The 27,080-nt window shown below is 40.3% G+C and overlaps 2 protein-coding genes across 5 annotated transcripts in view; one reads left to right on the forward strand and one right to left on the reverse strand.

The window, feature by feature from the left end:
• Window positions 1–960: 960 nt before the first annotated feature.
• On the reverse strand, window positions 961–8,871 carry Erp29 (endoplasmic reticulum protein 29). Its single transcript, XM_020185906.2, has 3 exons — window positions 8,651–8,871; window positions 3,715–3,853; window positions 961–1,761 (listed from the first exon to the last, which is right to left on the reverse strand). Exons 1-3 carry the CDS (start codon window positions 8,792–8,794, stop codon window positions 1,259–1,261), a joined length of 786 nt encoding a protein of 261 aa, XP_020041495.1. The 5' UTR covers window positions 8,795–8,871; the 3' UTR covers window positions 961–1,258.
• A 194-nt stretch (window positions 8,872–9,065) lies between these two features.
• The window catches only part of Tmem116 (transmembrane protein 116), a 56,434-nt gene continuing 38,419 nt past the window's right edge, over window positions 9,066–27,080 (forward strand). Inside the window, exons 1-4 of one of the 4 annotated variants that reach the window (XM_074060710.1) lie at window positions 9,066–9,640; window positions 13,165–13,211; window positions 13,915–13,978; window positions 21,198–21,329. In XM_074060710.1, the coding sequence (XP_073916811.1) occupies window positions 13,198–13,211; window positions 13,915–13,978; window positions 21,198–21,329 (210 nt within the window). In that variant the 5' untranslated portion in view covers window positions 9,066–9,640; window positions 13,165–13,197. Of the gene's footprint in view, window positions 9,641–11,871; window positions 12,416–13,164; window positions 13,212–13,914; window positions 13,979–21,197; window positions 21,330–27,080 lie in introns of those variants that run through there. The other 3 variants (XM_074060711.1, XM_074060709.1, XM_074060712.1) reach the window with 3 other exon arrangements.

Raw genomic sequence — 27,080 nt, forward strand, 5'->3', positions numbered from 1 at the left:
GGGATGACGGGGAGAGGGAGGGGGCGGAGTGGGTGGTAAGGGAGGGGGTGGGGGCAGGGGGTAGAAATGACTCAAGCCTTGTATGCACATATGAATAATAAAACAATAAAAAAAAAAAACCCTGGAATAGCCAAGCAAGTTTGCAAGCATCCAGAGATTATTTCAAATAGAATTGAAATAATGAGAAAAAGAAGTATTGAAAATACTAGACTATATAAAAATTACATTCTTTCTAATAGCTCAGTGTGAAAGTGGAGCAGCTTTGAAGCTTGTTATGACTCCAGAGAGAAGATCTGAGAGTTAAGTCACTGCTTTCTACTCTGCTTATTAAAAGTTGGTGTTTGTTTACTGAATGACAGTGGCAAAGTAACTTTCAAGTGGACTGAATTATGTCATCTAGTTGTCTAAAGTCTAAAAACACATTGTATCCATAAAACTGAGAAACTGCCATGCCTATCTGAGAGCATGAAAAACTGCCTTGTTCACCAGTGTTGGTTCATCAGTGTTGCTATTGGAGGCTTTTTTTTTTTTTTTCCTTGTGGTACTAGGATTTGAACTCAGGGCCTAATGCTTGCTTACCACTTGAGCCACTCTGCCAGCCCTTTTTTGTGTTGGGTATTTTTGAGATAGGGTCTTGCTTTTGTTGCTTGGGCTGGCCTCAACTGAAATTCTCCTGATCCGTGCCTCCTGAGCAGCTAGGATTATAGACCTGAGCCTCTGGCACCTGGTGCTGTTGAGTTTTAAGGACCAGAAGGTAAGCAACACATTTTAACACAACCCAGAAGAGCCTGAACATAGCAAAGGTTGTGCCTTATGTTGGGGCCAATTTCCAGTGTTATCAGGATAGTGTGTTTCCCTGTAGAATGGAGTCTATGCAAGCTTAAATTCAAAAATAAATTCGAAGAAAACAGGTCATGGGTCAAAGTATAATCTGAAGAAAACCGAATGGCTCAGGTCCACTTAACCAAAACACTGAAGCTTTTATTGATCAGAATTACACTTGTCAAGGACCTGGGCGGTACCCTCCTCTTTATAGCACCATTCCTTCCCAGGGGGCATTTCACTAGCTGTCCCCAGATGAGCTCTAGACACATCCCAAGTACAGTCACATCAGCAAGAATGTCCAGGTGTACTCAGGGCTCAAATTTCTGGTTTAGTACCTCTTTTCCCACTACCCCCTTCTATGACACCAAGGTCTCACCCAGCAGGTACCTCTCCCCTCCCCACTCCCGGCAAACCTTGAAAACCTGAGTGCCTTTCACAACTCCTCTTTCTCAGCCCCCTTCTTCTGGAAGGCAGTCAGGATGTTCAAGCTCTTTTGGAGCTCTTCCTTCTTCCCATCACTCATCTTGTTCTTCTCAATCAACTTGGTGATCCGGGTCATCTCTAATGCCGGGAAGTCCTCACCTTGGTCTAAGACCTTCCCCATGATCTTCAGGTACTGCTCAGCCCACTTCTTCTCAGTCTCCTTCACACTGGCAAGGTTGTCCTGCCCCTGTTTGAAGAGGGCCTGACGGGCCTCCATGCTGGAGGCTTTGATGAACTCTCCTGCCAGGGCATCATACACAGGCAGGCAGCCAGGCATACCCAGGTATACCCCTTGCTTCTTCAGCCAGCGCTGGATGGCTCCAACTTTAACTGCTCCACTGTATGGCACTGGGTTTTCAAAGTCCCCATCCCGGAAGAGGTAGAAGACTGGGTACTTCTCTTTGTCCAGCTTGTATTTCTCACTCAGCTCTATGTTCAGCTTGTCACCATAATCTGTGAACAGAAACCAAAGATGAGGTGTGAGACCATGAGGAACTTGGGGCAGAACATTGCTCTGGGACCTGAGTGGAGGGAAAGAATCTTCTTGGCTGTAAAACAGTTCAAAGTGAGGTCTCACCATAGAGACGCTGGTGTGAATTTCTAACCTGGCATGACCTGGTTATGTGGCATTAGTCATTTTCTCTCTCTGAATTTCCTTCATCAGGAAAATGGGCTCTTCTGAACATTTATTATATGTCCACTCTGTGCCAGAAACTGCTGTGGGTATGAGGACCTAGTTTTGACTTAAACTGACTATCAAGCTCTCTGACCTCAAGGAGCTCACATTCTAATGGTGAGAAGAGAGGTAGTAAACAGGTGACCTGTAAGCAATTAGTGCCAGGATGAAAATAAAACAGGGTGATGTGATAGAGTGTCTAGGTAGAAAAGCCTACTACAGGCAGTCATGCAAGGCCTCCCTGTGGAAGTGACAGCAGCTAAGGGACCTTAATGTTAAGGATTCAGCCACATGACACCCTGGGAAGAGTGTCTCAGGGAGAAAGGACTGAAGGGTCAACAGTGTGTGCTAAGACTGAGCTTGGAGGTCAGGATGTAAGGATTACCAAGGCCAGTCCTGTGGCATGTAGGAAGAAGGGCCACAGGTCCTGGGCAATGAATGCAGTCTGCCGAACGAGGGCTGTTGGGAGAATCCATGAGAATGAGACCTGCTAATTAAATGCTTAGTATGCAGCAGCTGCTGCTGGTACTTGTGACATTCTTCCCAACGGGCAGTAGTCCCAAGGGTTGATACTGTGACAACTGATTTCTTACACTTTAGCAAGAAGAAATTGCCAAGACAAGTATGATTGGGTGATAGTGTTGGATACCTGGGGTTCAAAACCTAGTTCAGCCATGTAACAGCTCTTTGAACCCAGGGTCTCGCACTTGCCAAATCTCTACCACTGAGCTATAGCTCTATCCCTTTTTATAATTTTGAGACAGTGTCTCACTGAGTTGCCTAGGTGGGCCTTGAACTCATGATCCTCCCAAGTAGCTGGGATTACAGAAGTACACTAGTACACATCAGTTTCTTGATTTGAAAAACGAGGGGAAGAGTACCACAGTGCTTCCTTCATCGTTGGCACGAGGATGAACAGATGGCCTAGCATGGAGTACAACTATCATTACTGCTATAATTCAAAAAGCCCCGAGGAAACTGAATGGAAGGTGAGTCAGCTGACCAACTGCCTGGGAGAAGTATACCAGCCATCTCTACCATGACCAGACCCCGGTGAGGTCCCAGCTCACTAGGGAATAGAGGAGTCTTAGCTGGGACAAGCGAGAGGCTACTGTGCCCAGGATAAACATATATATGGAGCTGTGGACGAGGCCACCCTGTGGCCTGAGAAGTCATGTAAGCTCCGTGAACATCAGTTTTTCAAATATTAAATGGAGATAATACATCTTGCCTCTCAAGCAGGGTTCAAGTGAAGGTTAAAGACTCAATGCCTGTGCAGATCTTTATAGAGACCGTAAACCACTAAATGCTAGTGATAAGTATTACTAAAGCTGGCATCGTGGTTCAGAGCTGCCCTTAGATTGGTGGTAGTACAAGTGCTTTTTGAATTATAGCCACAATCCAATAGTTTTGGTAGAAAAGCTGAAATGAAGTGAGAACTGACTGCCATCTCCTCTGCCCCGTCCCCTGCAATGGGAACTCACAGTAAGTTTAATGTCAGCCAGGTGGAGGTGAAGGAAGAGAGCAGGCAACTGTAAGACTGAGCTGAGGTTCCAAGGGCTCAGAATCTGCTCAGGCTAAGCTTCCCATGGGCACCAGATTCCTTGAGAGGCCATAAACCCACTTACCCTTGTGAGTACCCACTTTTCCTACTCTTCCCTCCAAGTAGGGAAACAATTCCTGGCTTCCTCCCTCTCTGCCCTCCCCAGTCACCTTGGACTTGTCCATACCTGAGATCCCCACCTCTGCCACCAAGAGATCATCGCTGGAGGCCGAGTTTTCAGCCAGACGTTTGAACTCATCCTGCTTCTCACCGTACGGGTACTGGGTGTCGAACTTCACCAAGACGAACTTGCTTTTGGGAATTACCTGAGGGCGCATAGAGCTGAGGAAGTGGGGTGTTCCAGGAACTTTTGGGGCTGATTCCCTTTCCCAAGGGGCCCCTGTTTAAGAGAGTAAAAACAAGCCTACAAAGGAGACAAGCTCTCATAACCTAATATTCATCCATTCACCCACTGCATCATTTAACAATTTAGTGGGGGCCTGCTACGGGCAGGCCATTAGGTACATGGGCACAGTAATCAACCCCTTCTAGAGTAAGCAATGTTGTAGATGAAGCTAAGGACTTCCCCTCCAGTGTCCCTTTCAGTAAAGCCAAGAGGACCTTAGCATGCACTCCAGAGTCCTCTGTCATGCCGGTCAGCCCAGGAGGTCTTTCTCAGTAAACACTTAACCAGAAATCTGACAAAAACAGTCTAAAAAGGGGTTGGTACCATTGAGGACTCTGGCTAGACAGGCCAGAATTTGAACCAGGTCATTCTGCAGGGCAGATAAGTTGGTGCGAGGCCAGGCTTGGGTCAATGTCTTCTCCCTACACCAGAATTAAGAAGTTCCCTTTGGCTAGATACCTAGGTCTTAAGCTGTCAAGGCCAACAAAATGTTTTAATTGAAGTAAAATTTATCTAACATAAAATCCACCATTTCAGAGCATATGATTCAATGTATTAACAGTGTTATGTTACCATCACTACTATCTAGTCCCAGAAAATTTACCACCTGGAAAGACTTGTGCCCATTAAGCAGTTCAGTTATCCCTGCCTCAGCCAGTCTATGGATTTGCCTATTCCGATGGAATCACAAAACATGTAGACTTTTGTGTCTTACTTCTTTGCTTTAAGATTTAAGATCTGTTCAGGTTTACCATGTATCAGTACTTCATGCCTGGTGTGTGTGGTGGGGACTGAAGTCAGGACTTCCTTGCGCTAAACAAGTGTTCTACCATTTGAGCCAAACCTCCTGCTGTTTGCATTGTTTTTTGAGATAGGGTCTTAATACCTTTTTGCCAGGCAAGGCTAACCCTGAACTTTCAGTCCTCCTGCTGCTTCTTCCCAAGTAGTTGGGATTACAGGTATGTGACACCACACACAGCTTAGAACTTCATACCTTTTTATAGCCAAATAAGCCATGTATCAGTTAATAGATATTTGGGTTGTTTCTACATTTTGGCTATTATGGATAGTACTGCCCTAAATGCTCAGATACCTGTTTTTATTCGAATACCCAAATTTAATTCTCTTGTGTATACTAGGCATGGAACTTGAGGTGATATGTAAGTCTCCGTTTAGCTTATTGAGGAACCAAAGGGCTTCCTTTTGATGGTTTCACCCAGTGTACAAATTTTATTTAACAAGCTGCCTTCCCCTCTTCCCACAACATTTTGCTTCTCTAATTCAGTGATCACTGCTGTCAGGTTTCTATCACAGGCAATCACTACATGTAATTAGTCTAGCTGAAGTGACAGAACTTAATGTCTTTGTTGATCCTTACTGTGTACTGATGTCTATCCGGGTTTAGCTGTTTTTTTTTATTTTTTGGCAGTACTGGGGTTTGAACTCAGGGCCTTACGCTGGCTAGGGAGGTCCTCTACCACTTGAGCCACTCCACTAGTCCTTTTCTGTATTGCGTTTTTTCGAGATAGGGTTTACAGACTATTTGCCAGGGCTGGCTTTGAACTCAGGCCTTCTGATCTCTGCCTCTTAAGTAGCTAGGATTATAGGCATAAGCCACTGGCAGCCAGCCAGACTTTCAGTTTTTGAGAATTATTAACACTGTCTAGGGATATGAAGAAGACACCAACAGAACAGGTCATCTTTAAGTGGTCCCTGATGCCCAAAAAGTCTGAGCTTTTGGGGACCTAAAATCAGGGAAGTCTTAAAATATAAATCAGATACATCCCTCTGGTCCAATTGGCCTTGTTTCAGTTCAACACATTACACGTCTTCCCACTCAGGGCTTTTTCATTTGCTCTCTGCTGGCTGGAAAGCCTTCTCAGTTCTCTGTATGGCCCTCTCTTTATCATTCAAGGCTCAGTTCAAATGTCCCCTTCTAATGGAGATGATGCTTCTTCATTCCCTTCATACTCTCCCATGTGATGAATTTTCTTCACTACATCCATCACTGTCTGAAATCTGTATCTTGTTTTTTTCTGTCCTCTCCACTAGAATGTACACTCACAGGAGTATGGACTGTGTATGACCTGTATTTGGCTGTAACCCTAGGGTCCCCCAGTGTCTGGCGTATGGCAGATGCTCTGAAACTATATGTACGAACAGAACTCTGGCAGAAGCTACATGTCCAGGGAAGAAAGACTTAAAAAAAGCACAACACAGGATCCCTACCAAGGGACCTACAGTAGGATGGGACAGAGCTCAGTGCTGTGGTAGTTGCCCAGCATGCTCAAGGCCCTGGGTTGGATCCCCAGCACCACAAAAGAAGAGGGGGAAGGCTACACTTGCATTATAGAATAATACTAATAACATACAGTGGCCTAACGCTGAAACAGAATTGAAGTCTCCGTCTTTCACTTGCACCCTTTTTTGCTAAAAGGGTAAGGCAGAGTGGTTTGAATGGCAAATAGCTGCATAAATGATTCTGTTGCTGTTATTTTATGCAGTCTGTGTATCTCTCTCCCCTCTCTTGTTTGGCAGTACTGCATTTGAACTCATCCTTGTGCTTGAGCACTCTGCCACTTGAGCCACGCCCTCAGTTCTATCACTTAGTTGCTTTAGGACAAATTACTCTATCCTTGAGAAATCTGCTGTACTATTCTTATTGATAATCAGGCAACTTGCTTCTTCAAAGTACAAAGAAATTTTATTTTTTGCGTACTGGCATTTGAACTCAAGGCCTCATACTTGCTAGGCAGGCACTCTACCACTTGAGCCACGCCCCAGCATCTTTTTATTTTTATTGAGACAGAGTCTTGCTCTGTAGGTTGGGCTGGTCTTGAACTTGCTACGTAGCCCAGGATGGCCTTAAACTCAAGATCCTCTAGCCTCAGCATTCTAAGTGCTGGGATTACAGGTATGAATCACCACACCCAGTTAAAAGAAATTTTTTGTTCATTGAATAAAAAGTTACATATACCTGACACTATTCTACAAGAACACAGTAGTGAACAGGTTTCCTATCTAATGGAACTGACATTCTAGTTATGGTAAAAGGCAAGAAACAAGCAAAAAAAGATGCTGGAAATTCCTGAAAGGCAAAGTATGGAACAGGCTGCTTCAAACACCAGGAAACTCCCCTTATGTTTGATGGTGATGGAAGAGAGTGAGATGTGGGAAAAGACTGGAGAAAACACCTGTTCATTCACACAAATTATTTATTGAGCACCTTCTACGTGATAGGTAACCATGCAGATGATCAGGAACCAAAGCATGTAATATTCTAGTGTGAGAGATAGATAATAAAACTGATAAGGAAAAAAAATCAGTGAAGAGTGCCCTGAAGAGAAACAAAACAGGGTAATGCGACCAAACTTCAGCCTAGAGGTGTAGAAAACCAAGGATGTGCAAATGCACTTCAGCAGTAATGAGCAAGGAATATTCAAAGGACAGAAGGAAGGCTTCTAAGGCTGGAGCAGAGGGGACAAACAGGAGAATAATTAGGAGATTAGAGGGGCTGATCATGTAAGGTTTGCTACTGTGTGGAATCTCAAGGTAGAAGCAGGGAGGACAGTGAGGTGGTGACTGTAATGATGGACCCTCATGAACCGATTAGGAAATACTGTTAATCTTGTGCAGAATGTCTCTTTGTGTCATATTTGTGTTGTGATGTTACCAGATTTCAATGGAGTGGGGAGGAAAAGTGGTGTTACTTGCCATCCAAGGACCAAAAGCGTAGCATGATGTGGGGTGCACCTGACAACCAACTAGCCATACCTACACTGTAAATTCCTGAAACTTTGCCTTGAATGAGCTACAAGTGGCCAGACCACACCAAGCAACACTTTCAGAAACAGAAGAGTTCAACCACTTGAGAAAGACACTTTGGAGTTCCATTTCTTGGTTTCACTTCCCTACAATGGGTACAAAATAAGAAAATAAAAACTATCTTTCAACACTTAGCTTGTCCATCTAGAAGTTAAAAGCTGTTAGTGGCTGGAGACAGGTGCAAGAGCAAGGGGTTGGGAGGAGCGGGGTGCATTCAGCATTCACATTTCCACCCTCTGTTTACTCAGACCAGGATCCTAAATTGTGTAAAAGGGGAATGGGAGGGCGTAAGGGCAATTCTTCCACTCCTTGACCCGATTTTGTTCATTTAATTCCCAGATCCAGGATGTTCCTTACAGGATGGCTCAACTGTAGCTTATTCTTAACGATTGCACTTTCCAAGGGACTGGTTGCTATGTGAACATGGTTTGCATATTTCAAAGCAGGCTGCAAACCATCCTCTGATAAGAGGGGCACTGAAATGCATGCTAACATGCGGAGTTCGCCACTCCCACCCCAGTAGCGTCGACCTCGCCCCGCCCTTCAGTCATCCACTTGGGACTCGAGGATTGGATCTCGCCCACGCACTGTTCAGTCGCCACAGACAACGGGAAGGGGCACTCCAACTGCACCTTTGCAGCTTTTTTGCCTAAGCAGCAGCAAGAACCAACGCTGCAAAGGCAAGGCTGTGCCAGGACCGTGGAGAGTGTATGCTCTATGGTCATGGTACGCCCCCTAACCCTGACTCCACTGGGCCTATAGGATGGCTGGAAGCCCGAGATGATTGCTACAAACCCACCTGCTAGCCCTTGGTGCCCAACGTCCCCGACGGGGGCGCGATCCCACCAGAGCCCTGGCTGCACCTGTGCGTAATGTCTCCCGCTCCCGTTACCTTGTAGAAAGTGATTGTATCCAGGGGAAGGGCGCCCTTAGTGTGCAGGCCGCTGCCGCCGTGCGGAGCGGAGAGGAGCAGCAGGCCCAGAAGAAGGGGAAGCAGTGGGGAGAGAGAAGCAGCCCGAGACACCAAGGCAGCCATAACGCCGAATTCCGAGAGCGGGCGGTGGGAAAACTGTAGCGAGAACGCGCCGCGTCGATGGTCACGTGACCGGGAGGGCGGGCCCGCGTGCGCATGTGGATAACCCGGGTAGGCTCTTGCTGATCTAGGGTGAGAGGGAGGGGCTGGAGGAGTCACGCATGCGCACTCTGCGATACCCGGCCGGCCCAGGGCGACGGAGGGGTCACGTGAGCAGATGGGCGGGACGGAAGTGGGACTGCCGCGCACGCGCACTCAGAAAGGTTCGCCGAGGGTCAGCGTTCGTCGCCGCGTGAGGAGACGCGCGAAGCTTGTGCGCCGCGATGCTTCAGGACTTTCTTTGCTATCTTTTTCCTCCCCTTCGGAGACTACGAGGCAGTACTTCCTGCCTTGCTGCCTTTGGTCCGTCAGGCGGTTCCTTGGGACCAGTCACCACCTCGGGTTAGACAGGCAGACTGTGCCCCCCGCTCCGCTGACCCCTGTGCGCCTCGGTCAGACCGCGCCCCTCCCTAGGCCTCTGTTCCGACGCTCGTCAGAGCCGGCTGTTGGCAGTCAGAGCCCAGTCAGGCCTGTCTGGGGCGAGTGTCTCACCTGGGAGGCGTCAGGGTCCTGTAAAAGCAGGCGTGGCTGAAAGATGAAAACTCCGCCGTCCATGTTCTGGGCTCCAGAAAGACTGAAAGCCTTCTATTCTGCCCACTTTTCAGCCGCGCTTCGCGGTGCACAGCTGTAATCCCAGCACTAGGGACGCTGAGACAGGTGGATCCCAAGTATGAGGCCAGCCTGGGCTGCAAAGCCAGACGCTGACTCCAAAAGAACAAAAGCATTCCTTTTCAAAGTACTTAGCATAAAGTAAGACTGCAGTATTGTGAAAACAGATTTGGGTGGATTAAGAAAATGTGGTATTTATATACAGTGGAATTCTGTTCAGCCACAAAGAAGAATGAAATTTTGTCGTTTATAGAAAAATGGATGGAACTGAAGAACATTATCTTCAGGGAAGTTAGCCAGACCAGAAAGCCAAAAAGCCACGTTTCCCCTCATGGGGAATATAGACCTAATACAAATACAAGCAATATTATGAAAAACTGGTCATGCTAAGGGGAGGTCCCATATGAGAGGAGGAGGGTAAAAGAAGGAAGTTAAGGTGGATATGGTTGATGTACTTTCTATACAGGAATGAATACAGAATTTTTAAGCCTGTTGAAACCACCATGAGACTAAGGTAGAAAGCAGAAAGAGATGAACCAATTCCGGTTATAATACGTATATACATGGGGACGTCACAAGGAAACTCCCTGTGTAGCTATCTTAAACATCATTTTTTTTCCTTTTACAAAATCAGAACGGGATGGCAGAACAAGTCCTGTCTGGGGCGGGGTTGGAACCAGTGGGAGGAGGAGTTGATGTGGGAGGGTGAATATGGTTCAAGTACTGTGTACAGTACTGGAATGTGAACTCAGGGTCTTGCTTGCAAGGAAAGCACCCTACTATTTGAGCCTCACCTCCAGCCCTTTTTGTTGTAGGTTATTTTTTGAGATAGGGTTTTGCACCTTTTTCCTGGGGCTGGCCTCAGACCCCAGTCCTCCTACCTTTGCCTCCCACTTAGCTAGGATTACCGGTCTGAACCACCACTGCCCTGCTCAAGAAGTGACAACTCTTTAAAGCATCAGCTTCTTCATCTGTAAAATGGGCTTAATTCTACTTCTTACCTCAAAGGTTGTGTAAGAATTAGAATGCTTAGCATGGAGCCTCACACAAAGACAGCACTTGAAAATTGGCAACTATTAGAAATATTTTGAAAGTATTACTCTTAGAAATCTTTTTGTTTACATAAAATATTTTTTTATTTGAGTGTTTTTCTTTACATTCACTTGAGTAAATTGCTCATGGTAGAAGTTTAATGAATATGTGAATTTCAACTGATTGATATGTATAATACCCATTACATTGAGTGAGAGCAGGGATACGTTTGAACTTGCTAAGGGACTTTTTACTAAAAAGAGAAAAAGAGGAAACTGAGAAATACCACCTTTTTTATTTTTGAGTCTTGGGTTATCCCGGATAGAAAAGGAAGATGGCAAGGTCATGCTTCCAGAGAGACTCCAAATGGGAAGGCAGGGTTTAATTTAGTGAGGAAACCTGAAAAGTAAACCTCTAAGTGTTGGAAGGTGCCATAGACATTTTAGAAGAGATAAAAGGGAAGACTTCTGAGGTTATATTATCAAGAACAGCAGACTGGTTTGGCGTGGCTGTTCTCTGAACAATTTGAAATTTGTTCTTGACTCAGACAAGAGTCTTTTGTCCTAAAGCATTTTCTTATCACTTGGTGTGACTGTCATTAATATCCTCACCCTTATTAGGTAGACATGATTAGAGACCTCAAAACTTTCCCACGACATTTAGCTGGAGGTTTCCGATCTAGTGTTTTTGTTTGCTGAACAATTTAAGCATAGTTATTAAAATAATCTTTATTTCACAATGTCTGATTTCCCATTTCAGATTATAATATTTACTTGATAGGAATGTCATGTATTTAAATTACTCCAGCCACACAAATGATCTAATTTATGTTATTAACAAATATTAGGTGTTTAGGCATATAGCTCCACAGTGGAGTGCATGCTTAGTATTTCTGAGGCCCTGAGTTCAATCCTCAGCACCACATACAAAAAGGAAATATTTACAGAATATGTGTAAGTATAACTAAATATAAATGATTATGTAAGTGAGTTCTTTCTTTTGCTTTCTCTTTCCTCCAGTCTTGCTTTGTCGGAATTTTACTGGTCCTTCCAAATCTTGTTCACATGCCACTTTGTATATTACTCTAAATGAATCACTTGAGTATTAAAGTCATTTTTCCTACTATATTATAAGCTCCTGAAAGGTTAGGTCTGTATCTTGTTTATTTTTATATCTCCTGCTTTGCACAACAGTAATATTTAAGCATGAGTACATTAAATGAATAGTGTAATTTAATAATACAAATTATTAAATTTTAATAATTAAATTTATTAATAATAATTATTAAATAATAAATATTAATTATTAATAAAATTAATTTAACTTTGAGTTCAGAATATTTAAGATATTAGTATTAAATAGGACAAACATTAAAAACCTCCTGTCTTCCTAACTGTACTGTGCTTACTAAAACTTTATTAGTCTCTCCTTCTATCTAAACACAAGGGGCAAGTTTTAAGCAAATATCCCTTCTGCCCTATTTCTTTGTTTTCCTTTTTTTCTGTTCCATTTCTCTCTTGCAGCTGTATTTATCTTTTCACTATGACTCATTTCTTTCTGTTCCTTTTGATTACTCTGTCTCTTGCCCCTTCTTAGCATTCCTAATGCTTCTTACCACTTTATTTCCTTGTCACCTGTTCTTTCTATTTTTGGACTTTCTCTTTGGCTTTTTCCTTCACTTGTCACCACCTTGCTCCTTACCCTCAAGGGACAGGGCAGGATTAGATAGGGAGGAGCCCAGTTGAGGAAGAGGTGGAGCTACCTGTTCACTGCTTTGAGCTTTAGAACCTGATTGAGAAGGATTGCTGCTTGAGGGTACTGGGACTGAAAGTCCTTATGGCTTTCCCACTGGAGGCTAGCACTCTAGAGGACAAATGGGACTCTGTAAGATCAAAAGCTGTTTCTCTCTCTCTCTTTTTTTTTTTTTTGCTTACCCTTTGTTCTGTATTTTTCATTCACGGAATTGCTTTCCATACTAAGTTTTCTTCTTTCTCTGTCTTTATCATTTACTATTCATTTGTCCTGTCTTTCTAGCTCTCTTGTCAGTCAACTGTACATAGTAGTACTTGTCTTTCTTTGTTACCCATTCTTTCCATACATATGTCTTTTCTTTCTCATAATTTAACTTTTTATACCTCTTCTCCATTTTATTAGTTTTCTCATTCAACTTTCTTTTTTCATTCAGTCTTTTTGTTTTTTTCAGGGCCTTGCACATACTAGGTAAATTCTATACCTCTCAGCTACATCCCCAGTCCTTGGTTTTTTGAGACAGAGTCCCCTTATATATCCAGGCTGTCCTTGAACTCATTATGTATCCCAGACCTGCCTTGGGAGCACAGGTGTGCACCACCATGCCTGGATTCCGTCATTTTCTATCCACTGCTCTATTAATTTTACTATTAAACAGTAAAAATTTATTGTTTCCCAGAGAAATGGACATGAGAGAGAGACAAAGGAACCACCCTACCTTCTCAGAGATCTGTTCAACCTTTTTACTCATTCTCAAACTGGTAGTATATTTTGATTAGGCTTTTGAAGAAGAATTTGTGCTAAAGAGATGGCTAACAAACAGTGAGATTGGAACTAGGTTAATATTAAATGAAAAAGTTTAATTTTTTCTTTCTTTCATTTAGGTTTTTTCCACAATACAGTGGATACAATTTTTCATGGCTACTCTGAGGTATGTTTATTTAATCTCAAACAGCATGACTGTCTAAACTAGCATAAGCAAAACTGAAGAATTCTGCAGTTTTCTATATTTTCCTCCCAAGGGAAAATGCTTTTACTCTGAAGTTAGAAATTATATTCTTTACTGTGTTGAAATAGTCTGACTAATAAACTGTAACATCAACAACAATAGCAACAGAATACATTGAGAGCTAACATCTGAAGTCAGTGGGCATCCTGGTAAACAGAGTTCATTATAAAACCAAGAGCAGGGCTGATGGAGTGGCTCAACTGGTAAGAGCGCCTACCTAGCAAGCATAAGGCCCTGAGTTCAAGCCCCAGTACTGCCAAAAAAAAAACCAAAACCCCAAAACCAAGAGCAGGGGGAGGTAGAGGGGATGAACCACAATGGGGTACAACATATGTATATGTGGGAATGTCACAATGAACCCCAAATAACTATCATGTACTAATGAAAACATTTAAAAATAAAACCAACAGTAAAGTGCTCACTTCACATATATTAAAAATTAGAATGATATGAAGATTGTCATAACTCCTTGACAAGGATGGCGTGCAAGTTTATGAAGCATTCTACATTTTAAAAAATATGTGTGGCTTATTTTATGTCATTCATATCAATCACATAAAAAAATCAACTGCAAAAATAAAGGAGTCTTACTGTCCTGTTTTAATGGATCATCTATGTCTCTCAGTGTTATAGGTTCAAGTTCACTTATTACCTATGCTGTCTTCCAGGATATACAGAAATCACCAGAGGTGAGCAATCTTTCTTTGAGTTGAATTTGAACTTTTAGTGACTTAGTTTTTGAGCTAGATGACAGAGAAGTGTTATCTGTAAGTAATGGAATAAATCTTTGAATTATAAATTCCTCATTATAATAGATTGAAATATTTTAGACACTGTCAGTAGGGTTCCCTTTTTTTCCTATTAACTGTGACTTTGAATTCTTGGAGATTAACTATTAAATGTGGGCTTCTTTGATATATATTAGTTATCAACATTAAAGAAACAAGAGTGTTGTCTGAATGCTGTATTCACTCTAAGCATGACAAGGTCCTGCCTAGACATGAATTTTCTGATTTTGATACCTTGGGAAAATTGCTAGTGGGGCTAGGAGATAGTTGAAAGACTTTGCTATACAAAAGGTATTTGTTTTGCTGCTCTGTCCTTCTGGGCAATTATAATTTAATGGTGAGCAAAATTATATCATTTGTAAAACTACTTATACCAAAAAATATCAAATTAAAAACCTTCCTGACTAAGAGTACTATGGAAAGTGTTATATTTGCTGCCTCAGTAAAGATTTTAAGAGAAGTATAACAACCAGGCCAGGTGGCACAAAAGTAGTCAAAGCATAGTTCAGGACATGTATAGGAGAGCTTTTGTGTGTGGAGTATGCATTGGGTTTTACTGGGCTCATTTCAGTAGTAAAAATAGCTTTGGTTACTGGAAGGCTTACTGTGTTCCAGCTGTGCCGAGTATTTGACATACTTTATCTCATTGGCGTGCATCACTCTTCTGTCAGGCAGATGGCAGCAAGACTATTTTACAGATGAAAAAATTGAAGTCAAAGTCAGGAAATAACTTGCTCAAGTTACATAGTAAGTAGCAGAGCAGGGATTTTCAAAAATCCATACTCTTAACTATAATCTGCCTCCAAATTAAGCAAAAATTTTAGTATTTATTCTAGGTATATGTACTCAGTTCTTTTTTTTTTTTTCATGGTACTAGGGCTTGAACTCAGGACCTTTACCTTGAGCCTCTCTACCAGCCCCTGTTTTTGTGAAGGGTTTTTTGAGGTAGGGTCTCAAAAACTGTTTGCCCAGGCTGGCTTCAAAATGCAATTTTCCTGATCTCTGCCTCCTGAATAGCTAGGATTACAGTTATGAGCCATGGGCACCCAGCAGTTCTTTAAATAGTTTTTGGGGGAGGATTGAACTCAGTGTCTCATGCTTGCTAGGTGTTCTACCCCTTTACAAATGCCCACCAACCCCTTACCTTTTTTGAAACAGAGTATCTATATGCAGCCAGGCTCCAACTCTTTTTTTTTTTTTTTCTGGTAGGACTAGGGTTTGAACTCAGGGCTTTGTGTTTGCACAGTAGATGCTCTATGGCTTGAGCCACACCTCCAGCCCACCATTTTGCTCTGGTTATTTTGGAGGTGGAGTCTTACAAACTATTTGTGTGGTTTGGCCTCAAACCATGATTCTTCTGATCTCAGCCTCCCAAATAGCTAGGATTACAGGTGTGAGCCATCAGAGTCCAGCTGGCCAACAACTGTTGATCTTCCTGACTGCTGAGATTATAGGCATGAACCATCATGCCTGCCTTTAAATAGATTTTATATTTAATCCTTAAAACAACTCTGAGCCAGGTGTTAGTGGCTCACACCTGTAATCCTAGCTACTTGGGAGGCAGAGATCAAGAGGTTCAAAGCCAGCCTTGGCAGATAGTTCACAAGACCCTATCTTGAAAATATCCGAAAGAACACAGGGCTGGTGGAGTGGCTCAAGTGATAGAGTGCCTGCCTAGCAAGGCTGAGGCCCTGAGTAGTGAGGCCCAGTACTGCCAAAAAAAAAGAAAAAAAAATCTCTGAAAGGGCTGGAGGTATAGCTCAGTAGTAGAGAGTGTGCTTATCATGCATAGTAAGGCCCTGGGTTCAATCCCCAGGACAAAAAAAAAAAGTCCAATAGTAGTAAGAAGAACCAGTCTGGAGGTGGGAGGAGGGAAAAGAAGAATGGGAATATAATGGAAGGGGCAAACTTGTTCACAGTACACTGTATACATGTATGCAATTATCAAAATGAAATGCTGTCATGTTATTGATATATACTAATTCAAAAATAAAGTAAAATTTTTAAAAACACTCTAAAGTGGTTTTTGTAGTAAGATATCATTAGTTAGATAAGACAAGGAAATGAAATCTCAATAAGATGGAGGGATTTTCTGAAGGTCCTACAGCTAATAACTGTTGGAACTGGAGCACATACTTGTCTAGTTTGAAAGCTTGACCCCATGTGCACTTTTGTTGTTTGTCTTTTTTTTTTTTGTTGGGGGGCAGTACTGGGTTCTGAACCCAGGCCCTTAAGCTTGCTGGACAGGTACTCTCCCACTTGAACCACACCCCCAACCCCTTACTTGTTTTTAAGACAGGGTCTCACTGTATAGCCCAGGCCTGCCTCAATCTTGCTATCTTCCTGCCTCCACCTCCTCCATCTGCTGAGATTATAGGCATGAACCATTCTGCTGGGCCCCATATATACTTTTTAAACCATTGAAATATACTGCCTAATGAAAAGAAAAATTTGAAGTTTCAGATGCAGAGGTAGAAAGAATAGTGGTGTGTGACTGTAGTACCACCTACTCAGGAGACCGAGAGCAAGAGAGTCATTTGAATCTGGGAAACACAGTTAGATACTGTCTCAACAACAACAGCCACAAAAATAGAAGTCGTGATACTGTCTTGTCCTTTCCTACCAAAGTAATTTTTAGGCCAAACATCTCCCTGTGATTTAGATTTCTCTAATGTTTGTTTCCTTTGCTGAACTTTGAGTCTAGATGTGATTAAGTTAATAAAGTATGAGTTACACAGTAGAGCCAGTTAAGCTTCATCTCTGAAGTATAGTTTCTCAACCTTAGCACTACTGACTTTTTGAGCTAGATAATTACTTGTTATGGGAGGCTATCCTGCACATTAGGATGCTTAGCAGCCTTTACCCACCAAATACTAACAGCAGACCCTCCCTGTCTTCAGTTATAACATCAAAGACATTTTCATACATTGTCAGATGTCTGTTGGGAGCAAGGCAAAAATCACTCCTGATTGAGAACCACTGCTGTAAAGTAACCTTATGGCATGACAGTGGGTTAGGGCTTTATAAGGATGAAGGATTGACTTTGGCTTAGTTTGGGACCTTTAATTTCTCTCGCTGCATTTCTCTCTTATTTCCTATTACCAGAGCTCAAAAGGATCTTAGTGTCACTTTGTTAATTTGAACCGCCACATTCTGCTTTCTTGGTCTATGGAATTCTGATCTTTTTCCAGGTTGGCAATATTCTACTGTTTTCATTTATTTTTTTCACCAAAGATTTTTTTTAACACAAAAATACATGGAAGATATAATCTGAAAAAGGCAGATTATGGTCTACTGTATGGTCCATTAAATTAAAAATAACCACAGTAAATTGGAGGGTAATTGATTTCACTTAAATAGAAATACTGTGAAGCATTGTTTTATTTATTTTTTATTTTTGGTGGTACTGGGAATTGAATTCAGGCCTCGTGCTTTCTAGGCAGGTGCTCTACCACTTGAGCCATATTGCCAGCCCTTTTGGGTTGGGTATTTTTCAAGATAGGGTCTCATGAACTGCCTAGAGCTGGCTTTGAACAGCGATTCTCCTGATCTCTGCCTCCTGAGTAGCTAGGATTACAGGTGTGAGCCACTGGCGCCTAGTGAGAAGCATTATTTTAGAAGAATATTTATACGAGTTGTCTTACGTCTTTCATAAAGATAGACTTGGACTCAGAACTTCCCTAGGGAAAACTCTTCACAGAATGTATTTTTGCTCACCACCCCTTTATTCTGCTCTTGGTTTAAATTAAACACAAGTCATATATGGTGGTAGACACTTGTAATTGTGATAGCTAAGGAATGAGAAAAATGAGTTCAAGGCCAACCTGGGCTACATAGTGAGATCCTGTCTCAAAAAAAAAAAGCCAAATGAAAATATATGTATTTGTTGGTTTGTTTGTTGTCGTTAGGCTGGGACTCAAGTCCAGAGTTTGTGTGTGCTAGGCAGGTGTGTACCACCGAGGTACATTGAACTCATGACTCATGATCCTTGTGGCTTGGCCTTTTGAGTGCTGGGATTATGTGTATATGCCACCACACTCAGCATGGGTGTGTGTGTGTGTATGTGTGTGTGTTACTGGGCCTTGTATTTCCTGTCCTAGGCAAGTGTTATACCATTTTAGTCACCCCAGCAGCCCTACCTTGTGATTTTTAAAAAGACCAAGACTTGTGCTATTTGAATTTTCCTTCTTACCAACAACTGTGCTGATTGTATTTTCCTAAAGAGCATGAGCTATATTTTATGTTTCTTTATATTTCCTTCAGCATAGTATCTTGTTACGTTTGAGGATGATTTTTTTTTCTTTCTGTCTTTCTTTTTTTTTCTGCAGTACTGGGATTTGAACTCAGGGCCTCATGCTTGCTAGGCAGGCACTCTCCCACTTGAGCCACTTTACCAACCAATCTTTTTTTTTTAAGTCAAAGTCCTCTTGAGTGCTTGGCAGGTGCTCTACCACTGAGCCCCTCAGCCTTTCAATTTATTTTTTTTAATTCATTTATTCATATGTGCATACATTGTTTGGGCCATTTCTTCCCCCTGTTCCTCACCCCTCCCCTTTCCCCACACCCCTCCCATCTTTTTAAAAAAAAATTAGTGTATATTAATTGTGTAAAGGGATTTCATTGTAAATATTTTCATTCATGCATATAATGTTCTTTCATCAAATTCATGCCTTCTATGGAATCTTTTCTTGGTTTCAGTAATAGGTACTCTGTTAATCTTTGTTGTTTACTGGATTGGTTTTATTTCCCGTTGTGAGAACTCATGGTTTTCTACCATGAATGCAAGCAAATACACTTCTTTTTATCCTCCTTTTCCCTACCAAAACTGGAGGTATGTTTTAATGGCCCATAGGAATATTTTTAAAATTAATCACCAAAATTATGTTCTTCTTCAGAAAAGCCGCATGGCTGCTTTTCTTCACCTGGGTTTATTTTGTATTCAGTGGTTATTTTTTTGTTTGTTTGTTTTTCTGTTTTTTTTTTTATGGTACAGGGCCTTCACCTTGAGTCATTCCACCAGCCCTATTTTTGTGAAAGGTTTTTCAAGATAGGGTCTCACAGAACTATTTGCCTGGGCTGGCTTTGTGAGCCACCAACGCCAGGCTATATTGAGTTTTAATTTTTTATCTGTAACAGTTATAAACTTGTGGTAGGTCAGAGGCCAGTAGAATCTCTGATTTAACTATTTGGCTGGAACTGTTTCAGGCTTATACAGAGCAAAGGCCACATATGGTTAAATACTAATATCTGATATTTATTTAAATACTTTATACTTAAAGCCAGGTGCTATTGTCTTGAGCCTGTAATACTAGCTACTTGAGAGGCTGGGATTGGGAGAGTCACAGTTTGAGGCCAGCCTGGACAAAACATTCACAAGACCCCAGCTCAACAAATAGCTGAGACTATCATTTCAGATACAATGGGAAGCATAAAATTGGAAGATTTCTAAATAGCCCAGACTGGTTTTCAGCTAAGACTCCTCCTGCCTCAGCCTCCTGAGTGCTTGAATTACAAGTATGGGCCACCATGCCCAGCTAATATTTGTATTTTTACATTAGATTTAGAGTCAGCTTATCAAATTCCACAGGAAAATCAGCTGAGATTTAATTGAGATTGTGTTTAATCTATAGTTCAATTTAGGGAGAACTAACATTTTTATAATGTTGCATCTTACAATCCATGAGCAAGACATATTTCTCCACTTTAGCTTTTCTTTAAGTCTCTGAATAGACATTTGATATTTTTCCATGGAAAGACCAAAATTATTGTTAAGTAATTGGAAGTAGGAACGTCAAAAGGAGAAGGATACTAGATAATAAGAGGACAAACTTCTTTAATTTGGTCAGAAGTTGAAAAGCAGCATATTGCATACTGACATTTCTCCCACCTTTACTTTTCCTTTAAAATTTTTATTTTTCTGAAAAAAATCGGGTTCTCATTTCTATACTAGCTAAATATATACCTCTAATTTTTTTATATTTCTGCCAGTTCACCAATGACTGACTACATTTACTTTTCATTGTTATGAAACTTTTTGTTGTTTTTGGCACTGGAGGTTGAACTCAGGGCCTGGTGCTTGCTAGGCAGGCACTCTACCATTTTAACCACACCTGCTGCCCTTTTTGTTTTAGTTGTTTTTGAGTTATTTTTATGCCTGGGCAGGCCCTGGACGACAGTCCTCATATATTAATGCTTCTCATATAGCTGGGATAACAGGCACATAGCCAGTTTTTATTGGTTGAGATGGGGGCTCATTATCTTTTTGATGAAGCTGGCCTGGAGCTACGGTCCTCCCAATCTCCACCTCTCAAGTAGCTAGGATTACAGGCTTGAGCCACTATGCCTGACTGCCTTACTATTTTTGAGTCCTCAACTATATTCCTAAATACTTAGCTTATTATTTAATTTTTAATTTTTTTGGCAACCCTGGGGTTTGAACTCAGGGCGTCATGCTTGCTAAGCGGGTGCTTTACCACTTAAGCCAGTCTGCCAGGCCTCATTTTCCAATTTTAGAAGATGTGGCAACACAACTATAACTCTGTGAATTGTTCATTTGTGGTGTGTCTCCACCACAGAATTTTTCATCTTTCTATTCTTTCTTTGGCCCTATGTCTAAGAAAGTAGTGTCTCTGTGAATAAGAAAGTCCAGTGCTAATCGCATCCATGAATACTCTGATTCCAGGGCAGTTGAGACAGCTGTGATTACAGATTCCTTCCTTTCTAGAGTCTTCCTTTGTTTTTCCCACAGTCAACAAATGACAGAAGCCCCAGCGAAATGATGCAGTTTTCTACTCAAAACATGTATCAGAGCTGGGCGCTTACACCTATACTACTAGCTACTCAGGAGGCAGAGATCACAAGGATCATGGTTTGAAGCCAGCCCAGGCAAATACTTCTCAAGACCCTATCTTGCAAAAACCCTTCACTAAAAAGGGCTGGTGGAGTGGCTCAAGGTGTTGACCCTGAGTTTAACCCCCAGCACTGCAAAAAAAAAAAAACAAAATAAACATCGGGTGGTAGAGCACCTGCCTAACAAGAGCAGCCCTCTAAACATCAAAATAGCTGTTCCATTTTCTTAGCTATATCACTAATGAAATGAGAATTTTGTGGCTTTTGACAGATAAGACCACTCTTTTATCTGAGTTTCTCTGATCTGCTCGTGGGAGTTTGCTGGCTCATTGAGGCACTTCTCTATGGAACACCAGCAACCCATAAGGACATCATCTGCTATAACCTGCAAGCAGTTGGACAGGTAAGCATCTGTAGACTGTGTCAACACTTTGCAAGGAGGTCACACACACTCAGATGTAAATAGGAAACAAGGGGGGCTAGAGGTGTAACTCAAGTGGTAGAGTGCCTGCCTATCAATTGCAAGGCTCTTGAGTTCAAGCCCCAGTAGTACCAAAGGAAATAAATAAATAAAAAGCAAAGATGATCCATTCCAGGAAGTAGAGATTCACTTATTTGTTATTACATTTTGAAACAATTTCATATTAAAAATAACTACTGCCAGGCATAGTAGTTCATACCTGTAATCTCAGTACTCAGGAGGCAGAAGCAAGAGAATCACAGAGTTAGAGACCGAACTGGGCTACATAGCAAGACTCAAAAAAAACAAAAAACAAGCAAAACAAAAGAGCTCTACTTATTTACTATAGAAATTTTGAGAAATTCAGGAGAGGATGAAGGTAGATAATTAAAAATCACCCAGATATGATCAATCACTAATATGTATTAATAATGTAATATGTTATGTATTATATGTTATATATATTATATCTTTCTAAGTATATTTTTAAAATACATAAAATAACGATAATGCTTTCTGTAATCTGATTTTATTAGTCAACATTTTGACCATATCTCCATGTAATGAAATGTATTTTCTATAATATCTTTTGAAACAACTACATGGTTTTGTATTACAGGGCTATAATAGACATTGGATTTTGAAAATGCTGTAAATAATCACTATGGGTAATATATCTTTTATGAATTTTACTAGTGAATTAACCCACACAGTACATCAATATATAATGTTGCTTCTAAATTTCTGAGACTTGCAGTATGAAACAAGTAGAGGTTAAAATGCAGTCTCTAGTGGGGCACCAGTGTCTCAAACCTATAATCCTAGCTCCTGGGAAGGCTGAGGTCATGAAGATTGTGATTTGAGGCCAGCCCAGGCACATAGTTCCCCATCTCCAAAATAACCACAGCAAAATGGACTGGAGGTGTGGCTCAAGTGGTAGAATGCCTGCTTTATAAGTGTGAAGCCCTAAATTCAAACCTCAGTCCCAAAAAAGAAAAAAAAAAAAAGCTCATTGATAGATATTTCCTGTGGTTTGTTACTAGAGGGAAAATTTCTTTCAATTTAGTACTAAAGTAATACAGTTTAAGCAGTTGTAATCTGGAATCTGAAATTTCCAAACTCTGAAATTTTGTGGAAAATTCCACACCTGACTTTATATGATAGTTTGCAATCAAAATGCAGGAAGGCACATTGAAATATACAAAATTTTTGTATCAAATTACCTTTGGGCTATGTGCACAAGGTATATATGAAACATAAATTTTATTTAGAATTATGTGTATTCCCAAATTCTAAATATGCTCAAGGATTTCAGATAAGGGATATTCAACCTGTAATACATAATTGGTGGTATAAAATCTATGCACTGATATGTTAGCTATCTCATATGATGTAGGTATATATGTTTCACAGACATACTTTGCTCAATTCTGCCAATAACCTCATGAGTTAAGTAGAGTTAAGGCCATGTTGTTTTGTCAGATAAAGAAATACCATAATCTTTGAAATTAAAAAATCTGCATTAGAGCTGTAATCCTAGCTATTCAGGAGGCAGAGATCAAGAGGATTGCGGTTCAAAGCCAGCCCAGGCAAATAATTCACAAGACCTCATCTCAAAAACAAACAAACAAACAAAAAAACCTTCTAAAACAAAGGGCTGGTGGAGTGGCTCAAGGTATAGACCCTGAGTTCAAACTCCAGTACCACACACACAAAAATTAATAAATAAAAATACTTATTGGACCCAGGTGCCAATGGCTCACACCTATAATTCTAGCTACTTGGGAGGCTGAGATCAGGAGGCCAGCCCAGGAAAATAGTTTTCATGACCCCATCTCCAAAATAACCAGAGCAAAATGGATGGAGGTGTGGTTCAAGTGGTAGAGTGCCTGCTTTACAAGTGTGAAACCCTGAGTTCAAACTCCAGTTTCATCAAAAAAAAATTTAGTGGATTTCTGGGTCATTTCTTGGTTACTATATATTTTTTTAAAACATTTTTATTATTTTATGATAGTTATACAGGAGATTTTGTTGTGCTATTTCCATATATAAATGTATTATACCCAAATTTTGTTCATCCCCTCCATTATTCTCCCTTTCTGATGGTGAATTCAACAGGTTTCCATGTTCAATATTCATACCTATATAGAAAGTACATCAACTATATTCACCCTCCTTTACCCTCTTCATTTACCCTCCCTTTCTCACTAGTGTCTTCCCCTTAACATGACCTGTTTTACACTCCTGTCTTTCATTATTTGTTTGTTTATTGTTCAATGGGTATTTTGCCTTGGTATTTTACTGTAAATATATTGTGCTTAAATCAGTCTGACCCCCTCCACTACTATTCCTTACCCTTCCCGCCTACCCTGTATTGTTCAACAGTTTTCTGTGAACAATCTGTGAACATCTGTGTTCCAACACAGATGTGATGTATTTCATTATTATTCACTCTCTATCATCCCTTTCTTCTTTTCCTTCTTCCTTGGTCTCCTCTAACAGTCCCACTTTTTTTTTCTTTTGGCAGTCCTGGGGTTTGATCTCAGAGCCTCATGCTCTGAGCCTACCAGGCAGGTGCTCTACCACTTGAGCCACACTGTTAACCCTTTTTGGTGTTGAGTATTTTTGAGATGGGGTCTCACGAACTATTTGCCTGGGTTGGCTTTGAACCTCAATCCTCCTGATCTCTACCTCCTGAGTAGCTAGGATTACAGGTGTGAGCCACTGGTGCCCAGCAACAATTTCACTTTTGGAAACATGTTCTGTATACATACGCACGTATATACATATATATATAATGTTACCTTGGAGACATGTTCTGTATACATACGCACGTATATACATATATATATAATGTTACCTTGGAGACATGTTCTGTATACATACGCACGTATATACATATATATATAATGTTACCTTGGAGACATGTTCTGTATACATACGCACGTATATACATATATATATAATGTTACCTTGGAGACATGTTCTGTGTACATACGCACGTATATACATATATATATAATGTTACCTTGGAGACATGTTCTGTATACATACGCGTGTATATACATATATATATAATGTTACCTTGGAGACATACGCGTGTATATACATATATATATAATGTTACCTTGGAGACATACGCGTGTATATACATATATATATAATGTTACCTTGGAGACATGTTCTGTATACATACGCGTGTATATACATATATATATAATGTTACCTTGGAGACATGTTCTGTATACATACGCGTGTATATACATATATATATAATGTTACCTTGGAGACATGTTCTGTATACATACGCACGTATATACATATATATATAATGTTACCTTGGAGACATGTTCTGTGTACATACGCACGTATATACATATATATATAATGTTACCTTGGAGACATGTTCTGTATACATACGCGTGTATATACATATATATATAATGTTACCTTGGAGACATACGCGTGTATATACATATATATATAATGTTACCTTGGAGACATACGCGTGTATATACATATATATATAATGTTACCTTGGAGACATGTTCTGTATACATACGCGTGTATATACATATATATATAATGTTACCTTGGAGACATGTTCTGTATACATACGCGTGTATATACATATATATATAATGTTACCTTGGAGACATGTTCTGTATACATACGCACGTATATACATATATATATAATGTTACCTTGGAGACATGTTCTGTATACATACGCACGTATATACATATATATATAATGTTACCTTGGAGACATGTTCTGTATACATACGCACGTATATACATATATATATAATGTTACCTTGGAGACATGTTCTGTATACATACGCACGTATATACATATATATATAATGTTACCTTGGAGACATGTTCTGTATACATACGCGTGTATATACATATATATATAATGTTACCTTGGAGACATACGCGTGTATATACATATATATATAATGTTACCTTGGAGACATACGCGTGTATATACATATATATATAATGTTACCTTGGAGACATGTTCTGTATACATACGCGTGTATATACATATATATATAATGTTACCTTGGAGACATGTTCTGTATACATACGCGTGTATATACATATATATATAATGTTACCTTGGAGACATGTTCTGTATACATACGCACGTATATACATATATATATAATGTTACCTTGGAGACATGTTCTGTGTACATACGCACGTATATACATATATATATAATGTTACCTTGGAGACATGTTCTGTATACATACGCGTGTATATACATATATATATAATGTTACCTTGGAGACATACGCGTGTATATACATATATATATAATGTTACCTTGGAGACATACGCGTGTATATACATATATATATAATGTTACCTTGGAGACATGTTCTGTATACATACGCGTGTATATACATATATATATAATGTTACCTTGGAGACATGTTCTGTATACATACGCGTGTATATACATATATATATAATGTTACCTTGGAGACATGTTCTGTATACATACGCACGTATATACATATATATATAATGTTACCTTGGAGACATGTTCTGTATACATACGCACGTATATACATATATATATAATGTTACCTTGGAGACATGTTCTGTATACATACGCACGTATATACATATATATATAATGTTACCTTGGAGACATGTTCTGTATACATACGCACGTATATACATATATATATAATGTTACCTTGGAGACATGTTCTGTATACATACGCACGTATATACATATATATATAATGTTACCTTGGAGACATGTTCTGTATACATACGCACGTATATACATATATATATAATGTTACCTTGGAGACATGTTCTGTGTACATACGCACGTATATACATATATATATAATGTTACCTTGGAGACATGTTCTGTATACATACGCGTGTATATACATATATATATAATGTTACCTTGGAGACATACGCGTGTATATACATATATATATAATGTTACCTTGGAGACATGTTCTGTATACATACGCGTGTATATACATATATATATAATGTTACCTTGGAGACATGTTCTGTATACATACGCGTGTATATACATATATATATAATGTTACCTTGGAGACATGTTCTGTATACATACGCGTGTATATACATATATATATAATGTTACCTTGGAGACATGTTCTGTATACATACGCACGTATATACATATATATATAATGTTACCTTGGAGACATGTTCTGTATACATACGCGTGTATATACATATATATATAATGTTACCTTGGAGGCCACTACTGCACTGAGAAGATTCCAAGTTAGGTAAAGTGAAGGCAACATCCTGAGCTGATCCCACAGGGAGGAACAGACTGCTGAAAACCCAGTCACAAGTATTTGAGATGAAGGCCTATATTGATCCCTCTGGTATCAACAACCTGCACCAGGAATGCAGACTGCAGTCATCATAACTGCTGTTGATCTGGGAAGTGGGGAATAGTAAAGAAGGTGAATTATGATGCCACAATGCTCTCTTTTTTTTCCTACCAAAATTTACCAGTGTCTTTCTTCATTAAGCATTCTCTTAGTTTGGGCAAAAAAATTTTTCCCTTTGCAGTACTGGACCTTTAGCATGCTAGGTGAGTACTCTAACACTTGAGCTACACCCCCAGCCCTTATAAAGTTTCAGTAAGATTTCAGAGTTCTAAAAACATTTA

The sequence above is a fragment of the Castor canadensis genome, chromosome 18, assembly GCF_047511655.1.
Source record: "Castor canadensis chromosome 18, mCasCan1.hap1v2, whole genome shotgun sequence".
NCBI lineage: Eukaryota > Metazoa > Chordata > Mammalia > Rodentia > Castoridae > Castor > Castor canadensis.